Below are 21,734 nucleotides of genomic sequence, written 5' to 3' on the forward strand. Positions count from 1 at the left end.
AATCAGCGAACGAATAACCGTTACAGAAGGACAGACAGACAGACGGAAGTACCCCTTAAGACATTTATGTATATAGATTGTTATACATAAAATACAATAAAGTTGTCATCTTCCAAGGATTCAATATTGTTGATTCAAGCAAGCTAATACAACTTCCATCCCACCCGATAACACTCCAGAAAAATCTGTATTCATGCTATATATATTTTTTATGATGTGTATACATTAGAATATCTGCCATTCAGCTATAATAATTAGTTTGCATGTGTAATGACCATACCTCTATAATTTAACATGGAATGCTCAAACCACAAGTGTTCCAGGAGTTCTCAAGATGGTAGGTCTGGAACATTCAACCAGGGTGCCCAAATGTTGTCAAATTTCTTGATTGATTTCTCTTTCTAAATACCCATTTTTCCAACTAAATAATATTGTTTAGCTTTTTTATTAACTCATTAACGGTCTGTGTTTTTGGCATCTGGCCACTATTGTGCAATAAGTTTGCGCGAAAGACCTACAGTCATCGGGGATGGATTTGAGATCTATCGATTCTCCCGAATATCCCAATATGCATATTTTGGGGTCTGCTGGATTAACACACCAAATACCCTTTTTATTATAGATATTGTGTTTTTCTAGTAGAAGCCCAATCTCCTGCACTCCCAGAACATATGTTAGAAATGTGCATCTCCAGTTCCACATCTAGTAAATAATTTTTCTGTATATCCAGTGCCACAGCGCTAAACTGAGTCAGATATGCATGCCTAAGTTGTAGGTATCGAAAGAAGAAACCGTGAGGCAATCCAATCTCTTGTTGCAGTTTAAAGCTTTTAAGTATTCAATTTCCTACTAACTGATCCTGAAATTTGTCCCCATTCTTGCCCTTCACTGGCTCCATGTTCAAACAGTCCACCATTGTTAAAAAAAAAAGGGGCTGTGATAAGCTGAAAGGAGGGAGGGGGAGACTATCCTCAGAAGGACCAGGGTCACGTGAACCCTCACATAGGAAAAAAAGGACTGTGGCCGCATGTGTTAAAGGGTTGACTGGCCATAAGAGAACTCTTTATGAACTGTTGTTTTATGTTTTGCCCAGTTTGCCATGGCTGGGGACGGCCATGCTAAAGGGGGGGGAGTGTAAGGAGGTGGCCGGTCCTCTCAGTTGCGCCCTCTTCTTCTTTCATATCACCCCTGTGCAGTTTAAGTAATGCGTTACAGTGTTAATGTAATATATGCTGTCTTGGTGTTCCCCTTTAATGTGCTGTGTCTGCCATGTCTGTAATGTATTTAATAGAGGCATGGACAGAAGCAGTTAACAGATGTGGGCTGGACTTGCAGCCACAAGGTGAAGGGAAGCTGCTGTTTCCCTCCAGAACTGCCTGAGATGCTGAACAGATCAGACGTGCATGTCACAGGGCACTGCCAGGCCTCTGGGCAGGAGCAAACTTTTGCCCTGGTTTCCCAAGGACTACGGAATAAGGAAGGCTAAGGACTGCAAGGGCTCCCGCTTCTGAAGGGTTAATCCCGGCGTGTGGAATTCTCCTGAACTTTGGCTGCTTTAGCTGCTGTGGGTGCAGCTGTAGAGTGTGACAGGGACAGAGCAGAAAAACAAGTATTGTACTCATGTGTTCTTCCTATTTTACCACCGTCCAATAAAAGTTATTTTTCCCCTTTGGCAAGCTGCTGCCTTCCTGGATCCTTTGTTTCCTGGATTACTGCGGCTGGAGCAAGAACAGGGTACGTTGTAAGGAAGATTGTGTGGACCTAACTATCTAAGTGCAAGGGACCAAGGGATTGCTCGCTGACAGTTGGCTCCGTGGACTCTATTCCTGTACTGTGCCTTTAAGAACCCGGTTCTGACTACCCTCCCCTGGTTGCCCTTCTTACACACATCATAGTGTTTCCACAGGATTGCCATCCCCCACTCACAGTATAATGATCCCACAGTACTGTCATCCCCCCACACACAATGTCATGTTCTGCAGTACTGGTTTCCCCCCACACACAGGATAATGTTCCCACAGGACTGCTATCCCCCACTTTGTAATGTTCCCACAGTACTGTCCCCTAATGTTTTGTTTGGTTCCAAAAATTGTGATGAATAAATAAATTCTCACACGAAAATTGAATAAGACAAAAAATGAATTTACATAATAAAAGATAATAAATATATACAGTCACTCAAAATAACAAATACTCAATAAAGTCATAAGTCATACATTACATTGGAAATGGTAGGAGTCAATTCAGCCCGCTTTCTGTGTCCTCGCTCATCCAAATCTGTCTGTCTCTTCATGTCAGGCAATAACTCACATTTATATCTTAAAACACTGTCTTTTGAATCTTATGTCAGGCTTTGTTCTATATCATGGTATGTGTACTGAAGCCTTCAGGCCAAATAGATAAGAACACCACCTGGCATTCCCTGGGGGCTTAACAAGTATCTGTCTAATTAGCATTTACATGATATTCCCTTGGTTCTCATCTTTGAAGATAAGTGTAAAGTGTACTCTAAATGTAAATTACTGGGTCATTTACATTCACTTTGCTTAGACTGACCATTTGGAACAATTGACATGTGGCTAGACAAATTTTCAATTAGCTTTCTGTGGACTCCATTGAAAATACATATGTATATATATACTAATAACAAAACCAATCAATATCTCTATCATTTGTATTAATTAATTGGAGTGTTGAAATCACATTAAAAAATATATAATACAGCACACCTACTCACACAATATGGTACCATCCACCCCATCGACTACCCCACGGCTAATTAATGAATACTCACATAGCCCCAAGCTTGGTGCAGATACTAATAACCTCAGGACCTATGAGATATTTAGCAGATGATGGTTGGATAACCAGGGGTGTATCATCCACAGCGACAGCCTAAGCGGTTGCTATGGTGCCTGTGAATTGAGAGGGCTCTGTGCGGCTTGTCACCAGTTACTCTCTTCTTCCCCATCATCACATTTTCAACAATATCCACATTCCCATGATGGGGAAACATTGAATAGAGAATCAGGGAGTCAGAAGCTCCTGATCCATCATTCAGCCTTTGTCTATGAGTCTGAGAGTCCGTACACTACAGGCACAATGATGTCTCTACATCACACTTGTTGTATGGAGCCCCAATACTTACTGTACAGACTGGAGCAGCGCACCTTGGGAACATGGTTGGGTGACTAGAAGCTCTGAGGGGCTACAACGATACATCTTGTCCCGTATGGTCCCCAAAGAAGATGATGGGCCTTCCCATAATGATTTACTGGACTGCTGTAGCCTGTAACAAAAGTTATGTACCTCCACATGTAACCGATAAATTCCTGATTCAGAAAGTGTTGTGCCTGCTATCTGATGTATATACTTTTTGTCAAGTTCTTTTAAGTAAAGAAGAGTTTACTTTCCGACTTTGTTCTCCCTCATTCATCTTCATACCATTTTGTCTTATCGGGCCTGCCAGGTACAACGGAAGCATGCGATCTGCAGAGTCGGGGGAGCTATAACTCCGCTATGTGTGTGTATATATACATATATATATATATATATATATATATATATATATATACAGTGGGGCAAAAAAGTATTTAGTCAGTCAGCAATAGTGCAAGTTCCACCACTTAAAAAGATGAGAGGCGTCTGTAATTTACATCATAGGTAGACCTCAACAATGGGAGACAAACTGAGAAATAAAAATCCAGAAAATCACATTGTCTGTTTTTTTAACATTTTATTTGCATATTATGGTGGAAAATAAGTATTTGGTCAGAAACAAAATTTCATCTCAATACTTTGTAATATATCCTTTGTTGGCAATGACAGAGGTCAAACGTTTTCTGTAAGTCTTCACAAGGTTGCCACACACTGTAGTTGGTATGTTGGCCCATTCCTCCATGCAGATCTCCTCTAGAGCAGTGATGTTTTTGGCTTTTCGCTTGCAACACGGACTTTCAACTCCCTCCAAAGGTTTTCTATAGGGTTGAGATCTGGAGACTGGCTAGGCCACTCCAGGACCTTGAAATGCTTCTTACGAAGCCACTCCTTCGTTGCCCTGGCGGTGTGCTTTGGATCATTGTCATGTTGAAAGACCCAGCCACGTTTCATCTTCAATGCCCTTGCTGATGGAAGGAGGTTTGCACTCAAAATCTCACGATACATGGCCCCATTCATTCTTTCATGTACCCGGATCAGTCGTCCTGGCCTCTTTGCAGAGAAACAGCCCCAAAGCATGATGTTTCCACCACCATGCTTTACAGTAGGTATGGTGTTTGATGGATGCAACTCAGTATTCTTTTTCCTCCAAACACGACAAGTTGTGTTTCTACCAAACAGTTCCAGTTTGGTTTCATCAGACCATAGGACATTCTCCCAAAACTCCTCTGGATCATCCAAATGCTCTCTAGCAAACTTCAGACGGGCCCGGACATGTACTGGCTTAAGCAGTGGGACACGTCTGGCACTGCAGGATCTGAGTCCATGGTGGCGTAGTGTGTTACTTATGGTAGGCCTTGTTACATTGATCCCAGCTCTCTGCAGTTCATTCACTAGGTCCCCCCGCGTGGTTCTGGGATTTTTGCTCACCGTTCTTGTGATCATTCTGACCCCACGGGGTGGGATTTTGCGTGGAGCCCCAGATCGAGGGAGATTATCAGTGGTCTTGTATGTCTTCCATTTTCTAATTATTGCTCCCACTGTTGATTTCTTCACTCCAAGCTGGTTGGCTATTGCAGATTCAGTCTTCCCAGCCTGGTGTAGGGCTACAATTTTGTTTCTGGTGTCCTTTGACAGCTCTTTGGTCTTCACCATAGTGGAGTTTGGAGTCAGACTGTTTGAGGGTGTGCACAGGTGTCTTTTTATACTGATAACAAGTTTAAACAGGTGCCATTACTACAGGTAATGAGTGGAGGAAAGAGGAGACTCTTAAAGAAGAAGTTACAGGTCTGTGAGAGCCAGAAATCTTGATTGTTTGTTTCTGACCAAATACTTATTTTCCACCATAATATGCAAATAAAATGTTAAAAAATCAGACAATGTGATTTTCTGTATTTTTTTTTCTCAGTTTGCCTCCCATAGTTGAGGTCTACCTATGATGTAAATTACAGACGCCTCTCATCTTTTTAAGTGGTGGAACTTGCACTATTGCTGACTGACTAAATACTTTTTTGCCCCACTGTGTATATATATATATATATATATATATATATATATATATGTATATATATATATATATATATATATATATATATATATTATTTTTATTTATTTTTTATTTCACATTAAATTTTTCTGTACATTTTTTTTAAACATCTTTCATTAGTGTGATCATACAAGCATCTGATTGCTCCGGTGATGCCCTGTACTGCTGTAGTGCCGTGTATCATCACTGCCCGTCAGTGTAATACTAACGGCCCCATACACATGAGATAAGAGTTGGCAGAACGGTCATTTGGCAGATGGCTATCTGTCCCGACTCCCCCATACACACAAATATTCCAGCTTTCCTGTGGTCTGTATGAGAGAGTCACCTCCAGACTCCTCTAGCGGAGGATTATCTACAGGAAGAACAAACGGATTAGTCTCTGAAATTCAGGATGCCAGATCCTTTTCTACCCTGACATCATCTGTAGGAGACCCCCAAATATATTATATAGTCACCCAAACCCTCCGAAATCAGTGCTTTCATGTAACTTTAGTCTAACGTGTATTGGGGCGTTAAAAGGTAACTTATTGGACGCTGCCTCTGGCACGGCCTAATAGACCTTTGTGCATTGCAGCTCAGACACCATTATTAGGCATGTAAGTATCGTAGTATGGGGCGGCCTAGTTACTATCGAGTACTTGGGGGCGGGGGGCATTCAGCCAAACTCTGTCACACCTTCTTACATGTTATGTTTGCTTTTCACAGCAGCAAGTGGTTAAACTGCCAGGGTTTTTGTCGTAGCCGCACCTGTGCCATCCCTGCGGTTTACATCTAAGTTCTGGTATCCAAAAGGGTTAATCTTGTTTTAAAACAAATGTTTAACGATAATAAATATCTCCTGCAGTATTGATAATGCCGATTCCAGTGTCAGTAAATGAGATGAAAATTAGCGTTATGGAAGATGAGTCTATGAGGAACGTATTCAGCTGCCGACTCCGAGGAAGAAACTGCTTGTTGTCTGTGGCCTAAATATATAGGTTTTATTAGTAGATGTTGAGATGAAAACTAAATACAGTAAAATAATAAACCTCCTCATATGTTTCCCTTATTATCTCCAGTAATTGTATTATTACACAGGATTTTTATGATGTTACATCGGCTCGCTCATCTTCCCTTTCAGGTCTCTACAATATCGGATCCTCTCAGTCAAGATCTTCTGTACAAGAAATTGTTCCTGAATTACCCATCTAAGAGGGATATGGACAGAGACAAGATGGCGGAGACGATATTACACCTCACCCTAGAGATCCTCTTCCGGCTTACTGGAGAGGTGAGAGATTCTGATGACGTCACATTACATCATTCTTATCTATGGGAATAACAGATGGACAGAACTGGAGAGGTGAGGACTCTGGAAATGTCTGTAGTGAGATTTATTAATGTGTCTCTCCATTACCAGGATTACACAGTAGTGAAGAAGACCTCTAGTGAACGCTGTCAGGACCCTGTGTCTGAGGGATGGGGAAGACACCTGAGCCCAATCAAAGGACCTACACGTCTAGCCCTGATACATGAGGACATAAAAGACCAGAAGATCCTAGAACTCACCTACAAGATGATTGAGCTGCTGACTGGAGAGGTGACACTGCTGGGAAACTATACAGTAACACTATGAAGGGATTGGGGGATGACAGTATCATTTCATGTGTCAGGTTACTATAAGATGTCAGAAAGTCGCCGTCTATTTCTCCTTGGAGGAGTGGGAGTATTTAGAAGGACACAAAGAGCTTTACAAGGACGTCATGATGATGGCGGTTCTTCAGCTCCTCACATCACCAGGTAATAGACAGGACTAAATACACACGGCCTATAATTATCTGTATGTAAAGAATGAATTCAGTCCCTGTATGTGTTTCCTCCAGTTCTATACAGTAAGAGGACGACACCAGAGAGATGTCCCCGTCCTCTTCCACATGACTGTAAACAAGAAGATCCCGCTGTTCCTCAGGATCATCAGGTAGATGGAGATAAGGTGTCATGACATGAGATCTCCCCTATGATGTGCAGACGGCTGTGAAGGTCGTGTTCTCAGTCTTGTTTTATCCACCAGTATTACATGGTTTATTCTTGTGTACTAAGAACGGTGGAGATGGCAGGATTAGAGCTGATCATAGATGTGACTTCTCCATCTCTCTGTGACTTTTACAATATATGTTTCAGGGTGAAGATCTGACCCATATTAATACTACAGAGACATATGTGAGGGGTGATGACTGGTGTAAAGAGGAGATTCCTACAGATAACTGCCTAGGTGAGTAATAATTACTAAATGCTGAGAAGTAACAGATTCTTCTCAGTCCTTTGCCTGTGGACCACAATTTTCTCCTCCTCCCAAAACTGTTCAAATGGCTTTGGGTATCGAAAGCCCTTTGCTATAGAACTTACAGCCAGTAGGATCTAGTTATCAAAGGAAATTAGAAGATGATAACCCTTACCTGTCCAGATCTTTAAACTTCAAAGCTTAATGACATTGTATCTAGAATGTGCTGACAAGTTAGAAAATCACTTGAAGAAAAATATTATGATGGTCCTCTTGGAGATAGCGGAGGGTAATGATGCTGTTGACTTCCTAGAACCCTGATATCTTGTTGGATGAATCTACCTTCTCTCCCTTCTGTGCTGCTGAATGTGCTCATATGGTCCCTACAAGACCAGGTCCAGTCTTTCTGACCAAACTTTGCTTTTATGATCAACAACAATATGACCAGCTGCCTCAGTTCCAGCTCAACCGTCAGGATGCTCCTCACCTAGTAAAGGGAGCTATGGCCGCAACATATTCTGCTTTGAACCTAAATCCATTGTCTCCAGTGCTGGAACCTGTTGGCCGTTCCACTCTCGCCCAAAGGCGAGGTATAAAGAAGATTACCTCCACCGCCCTGTGAAAGTGTGTCTACAGAGTGCTAGAGCTGAAGATCCACAGCACAAACCCAAGCCAACAGAGATAGCACATATCAAAAAGAGACCCTCCGGCAGGCACCTGCTCTCTGCCGGATCACCATCAATGCTGCTGCTTTTTGTCTGTTCTCTTTACCTGGTTGATGGCAACCCTTGTACCTTACTGACTCAAATGGCCAATATATAAACAATAAACAAATACACAAGTCAGGAGCAGAGCACAGAGAACTGAACTAGAAAACAAGGCTGTATCTGGTAGCTTCCAGCAATATGCTTGGAGCTGTAGTAGCTATATGTGATGCCAGTGACTTCTCAGTCAGAATAGTCAAAAAGTCCCAGGTCAGAAGCCAGGAGGGTGCGTCATAAATAGAAGGAAGAGACCAAAGCGTTGTCAGGTAGCGTTCTGAGGTCAGAATACCAGGAACATAACAGATCAGAGCAGAAGAGGTTAAACAGATGAATGGTCAGAACGAAGTCTAAGGTCAGGCAACAAAAGATCAACCATACAGAACTCAAGGCACAGGGAACACAAACCTCACTAGCTGAATGTATGTCTGGCAGAGGTCTGGGAGAAACATCTCAGTTAAGTAACATGGCAATGTCTTGTGATAATGAACATTTGGTGACAGTCGACACATCCAGGTCTCAGATTGTATAGTCAGGCTGTCAATCAAGGCACTGACAGCTCAGCATGTCCCTGTACCAGATAGGATGGCTGAGCTGTCAGTAACTGCATCCCAGAGGCACTGAGAACGCATATCACAAAATTCATATGATCTAATTTATCTAAAGTCTCTAGGCAAAAATTTACAAACTGAACCTGAAGCTCTTAACCCCTTCCCGACCTTTGACGCCACGTAGGCGTCATGAAAGTCGGTGCCAATCCGACCCATGACGCCTATGCGGCGTCATGGAAAGATCGCGTCCCTGCAGATCAGGTGAAAGGGTTAACTCCCATTTCACCCGATCTGCAGGGACAGGGGGAGTGGTAGTTTAGCCCAGGGGGGGTGGCTTCACCCCCTCGTGGCTACGATCGCTCTGATTGGCTGTTGAAAGTGAAACTGCCAATCAGAGCGATTTGTAATATTTCACCCATTATAACGGGTGAAATATTACAATCCAGCCATGGCCGATGCTGAAATATCATCGGCCATGGCTGGAAATACTAGTGTGCCCCCACCCCACCCCTCCGATCGCCCCCCCACCCCCCCGATCTGGCCGGTACACTGCTCCGGCTCCCCTCCGCCCTGTGCTCCGCTCCCCCCCGTGCTCGTGTCCGCTCCCCCCGTGCTCCAATCACCCCCCCGTGCTCCAATCACCCCCCCTGCACTCCGATCCACCCCCCCGTGCTCCGTTCCACCCCCCCGTGCTCCGTTCCAGCCCCCCCGTGCTCCGTTCCACGCCCCCCGCGCTCCGTTCCACCCCTCCCGCGCTCCGATTCCCCCCCCCGTGCTCCGATCCCCCCCCCCCGTGGTCCCCCCCCACCCTATCATACTTACCGATCCAGCCGTGGTCCCGTCCGTCTTCTCCCGGGCGCCGCCATCTTCCAAAATGGCGGGCGCATGCGCAGTGCGCCCGCCGAATCTGCCGGCCGGCAGATTCGTTCCAAAGTGCATTTTGATCACTGAGATATAATCTATCTCAGTGATCAAAATAAAAAAAATAATAAATGACCCCCCCCCTTTGTCACCCCCATAGGTAGGGACAATAAAAAAATAAAGAAATTTTTTTTTTCCACTAATGTTAGAATAGGGTTAGGGGTAGGGCTAGGGTTAGGGGTAGGGTTAGGGGTAGGGTTAGGGCTAGGGTTAGGGCTAGGGTTAGGGTTAGGAATGTGCACACGTATTCTGGTCCTCTGCGGATTTTTCCGCTGCGGATTTGATAAATCCGCAGTGCTAAACCGCTGCGGATTTATGGCGGATTTACCGCGTTTTTTTCTGCGCATTTCACTGCGGTTTTACAATTGCGATTTTCTATTGGAGCAGTTGTAAAACCGCTGCGGAATCCGCACAAAGAAGTGACATGCTGCGGAATGTAAACCGCTGCGTTTCCGTGCAGTTTTTCCGCAGCATGTGTACAGCGATTTTTGTTTCCCATAGGTTTACATTGAACTGTACACTCATGGGAAACTGCTGCGGATCCGCAGCGTTTTCCGCAGCGTGTGCACATACCTTTAGAATTAGGCTATGTGCACATGGTGCGGATTTGGCTGCGGATCCGCAGCAGTGTTCCATCAGGTTTACAGTACCATGTAAACATATGAAAAACCAAATCCGCTGTGCCCATGGTGCGGAAAATACCGCGCGGGAACGCTGCGTTGTATTTTCCGCAGCATGTCAATTCTTTGTGCGGATTCCGCAGCGTTTTACACCTGTTCCTCAATAGGAATCCGCAGGTGAAATCCGCACAAAAAACACTGGAAATCCGCGGAAAATCCGCAGGTAAAACGCAGTGCCTTTTACCCGCAGATTTTTCAAAAATGGTGCCGAAATATCTCACACGAATCCGCAACGTGGGCACATAGCCTTAGGGTTAGGGTTGGAATTAGGGTTGTGGTTAGGGTTAGGGGTGTGTTGGGGTTAGGGTTGTGGTTAGGGGTGTGTTGGGGTTAGGGTTGTGATTAGGATTATGGCTACAGTTGGGATTAGGGTTAGGGGTGTGTTGGGGTTAGTGTTGGAGTTAGAATTGAGGGGTTACCACTGTTTAGGCACATCAGGGGTCTCCAAACGCAACATGGCGCCACCATTGATTCCAGCCAATCTCGTATTCAAAAAGTCAAATGGTGCTCCCTCACTTCCGAGCCCTGACGTGTGCCCAAACAGTGGTTTACCCCCACATATGGGGTACCGGCATACTCAGGACAAACTGCGCAACAATTACTGGGGTCCAATTTCTCCTGTTACCCTTGTGAATCTAAAAAAATGCTTGCTAAAACATAATTTTTGAGGAAAGAAAAATGATTTTTTATTTTCACGGCTCTGCGTTGTAAACGTCTGTGAAGCACTTGGGGGTTCAAAGTGCTCACCACATATCTAGATAAGTTCCTTGGGGGGTCTAGTTTCTAAAATGGGGTCACTTGTGGGGGGTTTCTACTGTTTTGGCACACCAGGGGCTCTGCAAACGCAACGTGACACCCGCAGACCATTCCATCAAAGTCTGCATTTCAAAAGTCACTACTTCCCTTCTGAGCCCCGACGTGTGCCCAAACAGTGGTTTACCCCCACATATGGGGTATCAGCGTACTCAGGAGAAACTGGACAACAACTTTTGGGGTCCAATTTCTCCTGTCACCCTTGGGAAAATAAAAAATTCTGGGCTAAATAATTATTTTTGAGGAAAGAAAACGTATTTATTATTTTCACGGCTCTGCATTATAAACTTCTATGAAGCACTTGGGGGTTCAAAGTGCTCACCACACATCTAGATAAGTTCCTTTCAGGGTCTAGTTTCCAAAATGGGGTCACTTGTGGGGGGTTTCTACTGTTTAGGCACATCAGGGGCTCTGCAAACGCAACGTGACGCCCGCAGAGCATTCCATCAAAGTCTGCATTTCAAAACGTCACTACTTCAATTCCAAGCCCCGGCATGTGCCCAAACAGTAGTTTACCCCCACATATGGGGTATCACCGTACTCAGGAGAAACTGGACAACAAATATTGGGGTCAAATTTCTCCTGTTACCCTTGGGAAAATTAAAAAATTCTGGGCTAAATAATTATTTTTGAGGAAAGAAAACGTATTTATTATTTTCACGGCTCTGCATTATAAACTTCTATGAAGCACTTGGGGGTTCAAAGTGCTCACCACACATCTAGATAAGTTCCTTTGGGGGTCTAGTTTCCAAAATGGGGTCACTTGTGGGGGGTTTCTACTGTTAAGCCACATCAGGGGCTCTGCAAACGCAACGTGACGCCCACAGAGCATTCCATCAAAGTCTGCATTTCAAAACGTCACTACTTCACTTCCGAGCCCCGGCATGTGCCCAAACAGTGATTTACCCCCACATATGGGGTATCAGCGTACTCAGGAGAAACTGGACAACAACTTTTGGGGTCAAATTTCTCCTGCTACCCTTGGGAAAATAAAAAATTGCAGGCTAAAAGATCATTTTTGAGAAAATAATTTTTTTTTTTATTTTCATGGCTCTGCGTTATAAACTTCTGTGAAGCACTTGGGGGTTCAAAGTCCTCACCACACATCTAGATTAGTTCCTTTGGGGGTCTAGTTTCTAAAATGGTGTCATTTCTGGGGGATCTCCAATGTTTAGGCACACAGGGGCTCTCCAAACGTGACATGGTGTCCGCTAATGATTGGAGCTAATTTTCCATTTAAAAAGCCAAATGGCGTGCCATCCCTTCCGAGCCCTGCCGTGCGCCCAAACAGTGGTTTACCCCCACATATGGGGTATCAGCGTACTCAGGACAAACTGGACAACAATATTTGGGGTCCAATTTCTCCTATTATCCTTGGCAAAATAGGAAATTCCAGGCTAAAAAATCATTTTTGAGGAAAGAAAAATTATTTTTTATTTTCATGGCTCTGCGTTATAAACTTCTGTGAAGCACCTGGGGGTTTAAAGTGCTCAATATGCATCTAGATAAGTTCCTTGGGGGGTCTAGTTTCCAAAATGGGGTCACTTGTGCGGGAGCTCCAATGTTTAGGCACACAGGGGCTCTCCAAACGCGACATGGTGTCCGCTAACAATTGGAGCTAATTTTCCATTCAAAAAGTCAAATGGCGCGCCTTCTCTTCCGAGCCCTGCCGAGTGCCCAAACAGTGGTTTACCCCCACATATGAGGTATCGGCGTACTCGGGAGAAATTGCCCAACAAATTTTATGATCCATTTTATCCTACTGCCCATGTGAAAATGAAAAATTGAGGCGAAAAGAATTTTTTTGTGAAAAAAAATTACTTTTTCATTTTTACAGATCAATTTGTGAAGCACCTGAGGGTTTAAAGTGCTCACTAGGCATCTAAATTAGTTCCTTGGGGGGTCTAGTTTCCAAAATGGGGTCACTTGTGGGGGAGCGCCAATGTTTAGGCACACAGGAGCTATCCAAACGCGACATGGTGTCCGCTAACGATGGAAATAATTTTTCATTCAAAAAGTCAAATGGCGCTCCTTCCCTTCCGAGCCTTACCATGTGCCCAAACAGTGGTTTACCTCCACATGTGAGGTATTGGTGTACTCAGGAGAAATTGCCCAACACATTTTAGGATCCATTTTATCCTGTTGCCCATGTGAAAATGAAAAAATTGAGGCTAAAAGAATTTTTTTGTGAAAAAAAAGTACTTTTTCATTTTTACGGATCAATTTGTGAAGCACCTGGGGGTTCAAAGTGCTCACTATGCATCTAGATAAGTTCCTTGGGGCGTCTAGTTTCCAAAATGGGGTCACTTGTGGGGGAGCTCCAATTTTTAGGCACACGGGGGCTCTCCAAACGTGACATGGTGTCCGCTAAAGAGTGGAGCCAATTTTTGATTCAAAAAGTCAAATGGCGCTCCTTCCCTTCCAAGCCCTGCCGTGCGCCAAAACAGTGGTTTACCCCCACATATGAGGTATCAGCGTACTCAGGACAAATTGGACAACAACTTTCGTGGTTCAGTTTCTCCTTTTACCATTGGGAAAATAAAAAAATTGTTGCTAAAAGATAATTTTTGTGACTAAAAAGTTAAATGTTCATTTTTTCCTTCCATGTTGCTTCTGCTGCTGTGAAGCACCTGAAGGGTTAATAAACTTCTTGAATGTGGTTTTGAGTACCTTGAGGGGTGCAGTTTTTAGAATGGTGTCATTTTTGGGTATTTTCAGCCATATAGACCCCTCAAACTGACTTCAAATGTGAGGTGGTCCCTAAAAAAAATGGTTTTGTAAATTTCGTTGTAAAAATGACAAATCGCTGGTCGAATTTTAACCCTTATAACTTCCTAACAAAAAAAAATTTTGTTTCCAAAATTGTGCTGATGTAAAGTAAACATGTGGGAAATGTTATTTATTAACTATTTTGTGTCACATATCTCTCTGGTTTAACAGAATAAAAATTCAAAATGTGAAAATTGCGAAATTTTCAAAATTTTCGCCAAATTTCCGTGTTTATCACAAATAAATGCAGAATTTATTGACCTAAATTTACCACTAACATGAAGCCCAATATGTCACGAAAAAACAATCTCAGAACCGCTAGGATCCGTTGAAGCGTTCCTGAGTTATTACCTCATAAAGGGACACTGGTCAGAATTGCAAAAAACGGCAAGGTCTTTAAGGTCAAAATAGGCTGGGTCTTGAAGGGGTTAATTTAAAATTCTGATCAGACTGTATGAAGTGCAATGCCACGTCACGGTGAACCTCTTAGTGGGTTTCTAGCCTAAAAGGTGCAGCGTTGTGTGCTATCCACCATCATAGCGACAGCGCACCAGTACACTGAATCTTCATGAGTCCAGACCTCGCGACCCCACAGGCACTAAACCACAGCACGAATGGCCACCACACAACACCAACACAAGGTGAATAGATGTAAAAACTCATCTTGCACAAGCTCTCAGACTGTGAACTGAGGGGAAAAATAGGCGGAACCCCCCTTGCAGTCTCCTGCTGTTGAATAGAGCTTTTTCTACAGTTATATCTTTGAAGGTTAGTAGGGTGTGGTGCTTTCCAATTGACTGAAGCAGGGAGCAGATTACTTCAGCTGGACAGCACACACTCTGATACTGCCAAACTGGATGTTACTACTGATCCCAGGCACCCTAATCTTAGTGGCTGGACAGAGCCTGTGCCACCCAGAGCTTCTGGTTCCAACATCTCCTCCATTACCAGCGCTACCTGTAGAATAAATAAGACTGCACCTGGGATCAGAATCAGACATCGCAGGAGTAGATCCCAGAGAAGATGGGACACACCATTTGCAGAAGCCCTAATGACAGAATGGCAGAAAACCAGAGTAGAAATCTCCATAAAGTAACTCAATTTTGGTAATTATAACACTTAGTGAATTAATTTATAGGAGTAGTGACTATTTTAACTCCACAGACACTTTCCTGAAATTAGTACACACTTGATGTTGGAGAATGAAAATTGCACAGTTTCCATTTTATTACCCAACACATAGTGCCCAGATTGTGCTCCAGGAGACACACACACACCGTACATTAAGTAGGTTTTTGTCACTATAGTAATGCCAAATACATGTATGCTAGATGTGGTTTGGGCACACTGCAAGGCTCAGAAGTGAGGGGTGAGATTTGACTTTGGGAAGGTGAATATTGCTGGATTGGTTTATGGAAGCCATGTTGCTCTCCAAAAGCATTTGAGCTACCAATAATGTGGACACCTTTGTTTTTCCATTGACAGATGATGGACTTCAGTGAAGACTTTTTTTATAAGATGAGTAAAGGCAGAATTAACAAATGGTTGAACGCCATGCTCTACTGGTTCATTCTATGAGGTTTTCTATTAGACTGTGAAATTTCATTGTCTTAGTGAATAACAATTTTGCTACATAACTTGAGATTTCTACAGACATTTTAAGTAGAAATGTTCAAAAATATAAATTTCAAGAATATTTTATTAACCCTCCGTCACATACAATATTCGGACTAACGAGTTCACATACAATGTGCCTGTCAGGCGCCTGCTGGAAAAATACCTATAATATCTAATGTTTGCAATTTCAGTGCTCTAAAAGTGATCAGTGACCTTCATAGGGATGTAATAAAAGAGACTACACATAATCAGTTGCAAAAAAAACCATTTACTTAACATAAAACTAATAACTATGAAATACAAACTTTTCAAAACTCCCGCCAAATAGTCCCCAGTTCGACTCTCTCAAAAAAATGTACAAAGAAAATTTTTGAACACAAACTTAATTTTAAGGTACCTTAAGTACTATTAAAAAACATATTCAATCAGAAGTAGATGCTGAGGTTTCCCCAGAAAAGTCACACTTGCAGAGCAAATAGCAAGAATTACACACCATTTTTGCATGTGTCAGGCAAATTGCTTTATGACATTTGAGACATTCATAATTTGAAAGCCTTCTGGTTCCGCTTTCCGTTTGGCAGGTGGTGCATCTCCTTCTTTTGTGAGGTGGTGCAGATGGTGACTTTTCACCATCATCTTCTGGGCGGAACCTTTTGAGCTGAACTTGAAGGCGAGAGGGGATACCGATTGTTTTCACGTTTCTCCTGCGTAGCTCTCCAAGTACTAGTTCATGGGCCAATTTTTTCAGATACAATCGTCTACGGAGTGGTTCAAGCTTGTTTTCAAGATAAATTACTTGTGAATTTATACCACCCAAATTCAACATAGCAAAAAATATGACCATTGGCCAGCGTTTGATGTTTCTGCTGACGTTGAAAGTGGAGCACATCTGATCTGCTGTATCCACACCCCCTTTGGTGGCATTGTAAAATGTAATTATCTCCGGTTTTTTTTCTGCCCCAGTCCCAGGATCGATGGCAGCATCATCATGAAGTGTTGAAAGAAGTACGATTTTTTTGGCATGTGGTACATAGGAAACTAAAGCCTTTCCATTATGGAATGCAAACATACTGCTGTACTGTTGTCTCTCTTTCACACTTACAAACTGTGGCGGCAATTCCCTTTTGTTTTTTCTTACAGTTCCCACATATGACAGCTTCTGAATTTTCAGATAATCAATCAGATCACAACTTGTAAACCAATTGTCAGCTGTAATATTGCGACCCGATCCAAATAAGGGTTCAGACAGTCTTTTTACAACATCAATGGGTTTGTTGCTCACACAGTAAGGACCTTCTGGTTGTTTTCCTGCATAAACTTCCAGGTTGTAAGTGTAGGTCTTACTGGCATCAACAAGGGCATAAATTTTTATTCCATATTTGTTTGGCTTTGATGGAATATATTGACGAAAGGCACATCTACCACGAAAACCAGGGAGCATTTCGTCAATAGTGAGATTCTCTCCAGGGTAATAACTTTGTTTACAGTTTACAACAAATCTTTGAAATATATCACGAATTGGAGCAAGTCGGTCATGTGTTTTGCGTTCGGTTCGGGTAGTTCTGTCGTCAAACCGAAGGCAACGAATTAGAATCTTGAATCTGTTTATGGACATAACAAGGCTAAATGTTTCAACTCCATCCCCATCTTTACCCCAAAGTTCCTCCAAACTTTGTCTATTTGCCCTATAAGCTCCTGCAAGGTACAGTAATCCAAAAAAGCACGCAGTTCTATTTCATCTGTGGGCTTGATGGTTCTGTTGCAGATGTACTTGTCCTTTATAATGTCTATATATTGGTTGGTATATGTGACAATAGAGTCCAGAATGTCATCTGTAAATATACTGTTCCAGCATTCAACTGCAGTTTTTGCATTTCGTGCAGTTCCTATTACTGCAGGAAGGTGAGTAATAATGTTTAAAGGTTCCCTACGTTTTTTCTGGAATGGCTTCTTGTTCCATTTAGTATTTTTATCTTTTCCAATATAATATGATCCAACTTCTTCATCCTCACCACTGTCACCATCTTGCTCTGTTTCAGAATCCAGGACACATTCTTCCACCTCATCATGAGAATCAATCTCACTTTCCTCTCCTAAATCCTCATTCAGTGTGAGGTCTCTATCATCTAACAGCATGTTTGTTACTTCCTCAACATCAAGTTGTTTGGATAAATTGTACATTCTCGTCTCCATTTCAGCAGATAATCTGAAGCAAGAGAAGGAATATGTTAGGGAACTACTGTATATGCCTGAGCAGCACACTTTCTTTTATAAAATCTCCCTTATTTCTATGAAATATCCTCACATTTTGTGCTATACATTCATAAAACAAGATAAATAAACTATTGTGATGAATAAAAACATAAAATACCAACCTTACTGAATGTGACGTATTCACATACAATGAGCCTGAGAGATCTGTGCAGCTATATCCTCTCCCCTGAAGCTCTGAAATCCAACTGTGATATCAGGTTTCACAGACCTTCAAGAGACAGGAGACTACCTGGAGGGAGGGGGTTTCCTCACAATCTGGTGAGGAAGGAGAAATGAAAGTAAAAGAGAAGCGCCTGTCAGATCAGTTGTATGTGACGGAGGGTTAAAAAATAATTGGTTTTATTGTTGGCAGATAACTGTACCAAGAGATCAGAGCTGACATCTTCAATTTCTAAATCAGATGATCTTGAGATCCCACAGGACACAACTGAAGTGAATTCCATTACTCCAGATATACTATCATCTGATCCTATGGAACAAGTCCTGTCTTCTGATTCATTACTGGCTACTAAGAAAAATCAAAGTCACAAAATAAGCATTAAAAAACAAACTGCTCCTAAATCAAAGAGGCCATTTTCACGTTCAGAATGTGGAAATTGTTTTCCCCTCAAAAAGTCTTTTCTTACACATAACAAAATTCATACAGCGCAGAACAGATTTTCTTGTTTCAAGTGTGGGCGATGTTTTAACCATAAATTAAATCTTGTTAAGCACCAGAGAACTCACACAAGGGAGAAGCCTTTTTCATGTCCAGAATGTGAGAAATGTTTTGTGAAGAAATCATGTCTTCTTAGACACCAAAGAGTTCACACAGGGGAGAAGCAATTTTCGTGCTCAGAATGTGGGAAATGTTTTTTATGGAAATCAAATCTTGTTAGCCACCAGAGAAGTCACACAGGGGAGAAGCCATTTTCATGTTCAGTATGTGGGAAATGTTTTAACGATAAGTCATATTTTGTTACGCATCAGAGAACCCACACAGGGGAGAAGCCTTTTTCATGTTCAGAATGTGGGAAATGTTTTAATCGGAAAGGGCATCTTGATGTCCACCAGAGAACCCACACAGGAGAGAAGCCCTTTTCCTGTTCAGAATGTGGGAAATGTTTTAACCAAAAAAAGCATCTTGATGTCCACCAGAGAACCCACACAGGAGAGAAGCCCTTTTCCTGTTCAGAATGTGGGAAATGTTTCAAGCGAAAAGATCATCTTGAGTGCCACCAGAGAACCCACACAGGGAAGAAACCTTTTTCCTGTTCAGAATGTGGGAAATGTTTTAACTGTAAATCAGATTCAGTTAAGCACCAGAGAACCCATACAGGTGAGAAGCCTTTTTCCTGTTTAGAATGCGAAAAATGTTTTAGCCATAAATCATATCTTGCTAAGCACCAGAAAACTCATACAGGCGAGAAACCTTTTTCCTGTTCAGAATGTGGGAAGTGTTTTAACCGAAAAGAGCATCTTGATTGCCATCAGAGAACCCACACAGGAGAGAAGCCCTTTTCCTGTTCAGAATGTGGGAAATGTTTTAACCGAAAAGAGCATCTTGATTGCCATCAGAGAACCCACACAGGAGAGAAACCTTTTTACTGTTCAAAATGTGGGAAATGTTTTAACCGTAAATCAGATTTGGTTACGCACCAGAGAACACACACAGGAGAAAAGCCCTTTTCCTGTTCAGAATGTGGGAAATTTTTTAACCAAAAAGAGCATCTTGAGGGCCACCAGAGAACCCACACAGAGAAGAAGCCTTTTTCCTGTTCAGAATGTGGAAAGTATTTTAACCATAAATGGAGTCTTGTCATACACCATCAGAGAACCCACAAAGGGGAGAAGCTTTTTTAATGTTCATAAAGTAAGAAAATGTTTGTGAAGAAATCAGTTCTTGGTCACCAAAAAATGCACACAGAGAAGGCTTTTTATATTCTTAATGTGGGAAATGTTTTACATATAAATGAACTCTTAATAATTAATCATCAGAGAAGTTACACAGGGCAGAACCCTTTTTCATGTTCAGAATGTTGGGAATGTTTTAACTGAAAATAGTATTTTCTTAAAGAGGCTGTCTATTACTATGGCAACCCTTTGTTATTCCTCATGTTAGGCCAGCACCATTCCAGCATTATTGGCACTCACGTTCACAGTGCTCATGTGAGGTTGTTACATAACACGAGCCCTGCGACCAATCAGCCACAGCTTCACTGTTCCTGCCTTCGGATGTATTGAACATTAACAGTAAGCCAGGCTGTACTCTGATTTCCTCTTCTTGTTCAATTTGTCCGAAAGTGGGGACAGTGATGACAGCGCTGAATGGGCGCAGGGATCACATTACGTAACAACCTCGCATGAGCCCTGGGAACACAAGTGCCGACACTGCTGGAACAGAACTAGCGTGGGAGGTTTGTATACAGTACAGTCCAAAAGTTTGGACACACCTTCTCATTTAAAGATTTTTCTGTATTTTCATGACTATGAAAATTGTACCTTCACACTGAAGGCATCAAAACTAGAGAAATAACACGTGTGGAATTATATACTTAACAAAAAAGTGTGAAACAACTGAAATTATGTCTTATATTCTAGGTTCTTCAAAGTAGCCACCTTTTGCTTTGATGACTGATTTGCACACTCTTGACATTCTTTTGATGTGTCCAAACCTTTGGTCTGTACTGTAGTTGTTTTTATTTTTTAACAGGACCAAACATGAGGAATGAGAAGGGGGTGTCCAAGTAGTGGACAACCTTTTAAACATCAAAAATACCACACAGTGAGAAGCCATTATTATATATAGAGAGTGAAAAATGAATTACTGGAAAATCGTATTTTGGTGACCATCAAAAATAATTCAGATGGGAAGAAACTACATGTGTTATTGACAAATTGTAGAAAAACATATAACAGTTGTTTAATTAAATGAAAATGTGAAATTACTTTAGCACTTACTGCATTTCTTGGACACACTTTTATCAAGAAAAAATCTTGCTAATAGAGATGAGCAAACCTTTCAAGGTTCGGTTCGGTTTGGTCAAGTGGAATAATGTTCGTCAAATGTAACCAAACCTCATTGAATTCAATGATGTACAAATCCAAACGCATAGACAACACCTTCAGGGGATTGGGGGTGAAGTTGCCCAAAATGCCCAAATTAGAGGCAGACACCTGGAAAAACGGTTGTAGAAAAGCAACAACCGACAGCACTCAGATGACTGGGATGCACGCTCCAAAGTCCGCGGATCCCACTGGACTAATACTCACAAATATAGAAAAAGAAGCAGCATCCGTTCCAGGTGAAGAAAGTGTCAAAAAGTCTTTATTCTGCCATCATATAATACAACGTTTCAACCAAACATGGCCTTTGCCAAGTATACAATATGGTTCAAATGGCCACCTTAAATAGTGTGGAGCCAAATCAAGCACCAATCACCATCAAGGGGCGGCCTTTATTAAATTGTTTAAAAAAACAGAACAATACATGTGCAATATATATCAACATTAAAATTTGCGCAATATAACAAGCAATACAATATGTGACATATAGAAAATATATACAACATCCAAGATGCATATAATTCCCCAAAAAGTGCACCAATCATAACATGGCTGTCTGTCATGGTAACATTCCACCAATAAGCAGTTCCTTATTTGTAAACAAACTTCTTATCCAATCCAAGGAGGTCTTCATGTCGGCGCTTCAGCCCGCTCCAGCCAATCACCCTATATATAACAACATATGTCTGAATCACTATATCCGCCGGCCAGAGAACGCCAGCGTGTGCGCACAAGACACATCACGTGCGTGCGGTCACATGACCGCAGCACTGATGTAGCCCACAGCGCACGCGCCGGTGGTACACAGCTGCACGTCACCCCCAGAGACAATAGGTC

The 21,734-nt window shown here is 42.3% G+C and overlaps 1 protein-coding gene across 1 annotated transcript in view; it reads left to right on the plus strand.

The window, feature by feature from the left end:
- The window catches only part of LOC138666949 (oocyte zinc finger protein XlCOF6-like), a 34,738-nt gene extending 13,959 nt beyond the window's left edge, over positions 1-20,779 (plus strand). Inside the window, exons 3-8 of the mRNA XM_069755150.1 lie at positions 6,327-6,476; positions 6,606-6,785; positions 6,859-6,985; positions 7,069-7,163; positions 7,367-7,457; positions 18,205-20,779. Of these exons, the coding sequence (XP_069611251.1) occupies positions 6,327-6,476; positions 6,606-6,785; positions 6,859-6,985; positions 7,069-7,163; positions 7,367-7,457; positions 18,205-19,694 (2,133 nt within the window). The 3' untranslated portion in view covers positions 19,695-20,779. The remainder of the gene's footprint in view (positions 1-6,326; positions 6,477-6,605; positions 6,786-6,858; positions 6,986-7,068; positions 7,164-7,366; positions 7,458-18,204) is intronic.
- The last annotated feature ends 955 nt before the right edge of the window (positions 20,780-21,734 follow it).

This window comes from Ranitomeya imitator, chromosome 2, assembly GCF_032444005.1.
Source record: "Ranitomeya imitator isolate aRanImi1 chromosome 2, aRanImi1.pri, whole genome shotgun sequence".
Taxonomy (NCBI): domain Eukaryota; kingdom Metazoa; phylum Chordata; class Amphibia; order Anura; family Dendrobatidae; genus Ranitomeya; species Ranitomeya imitator.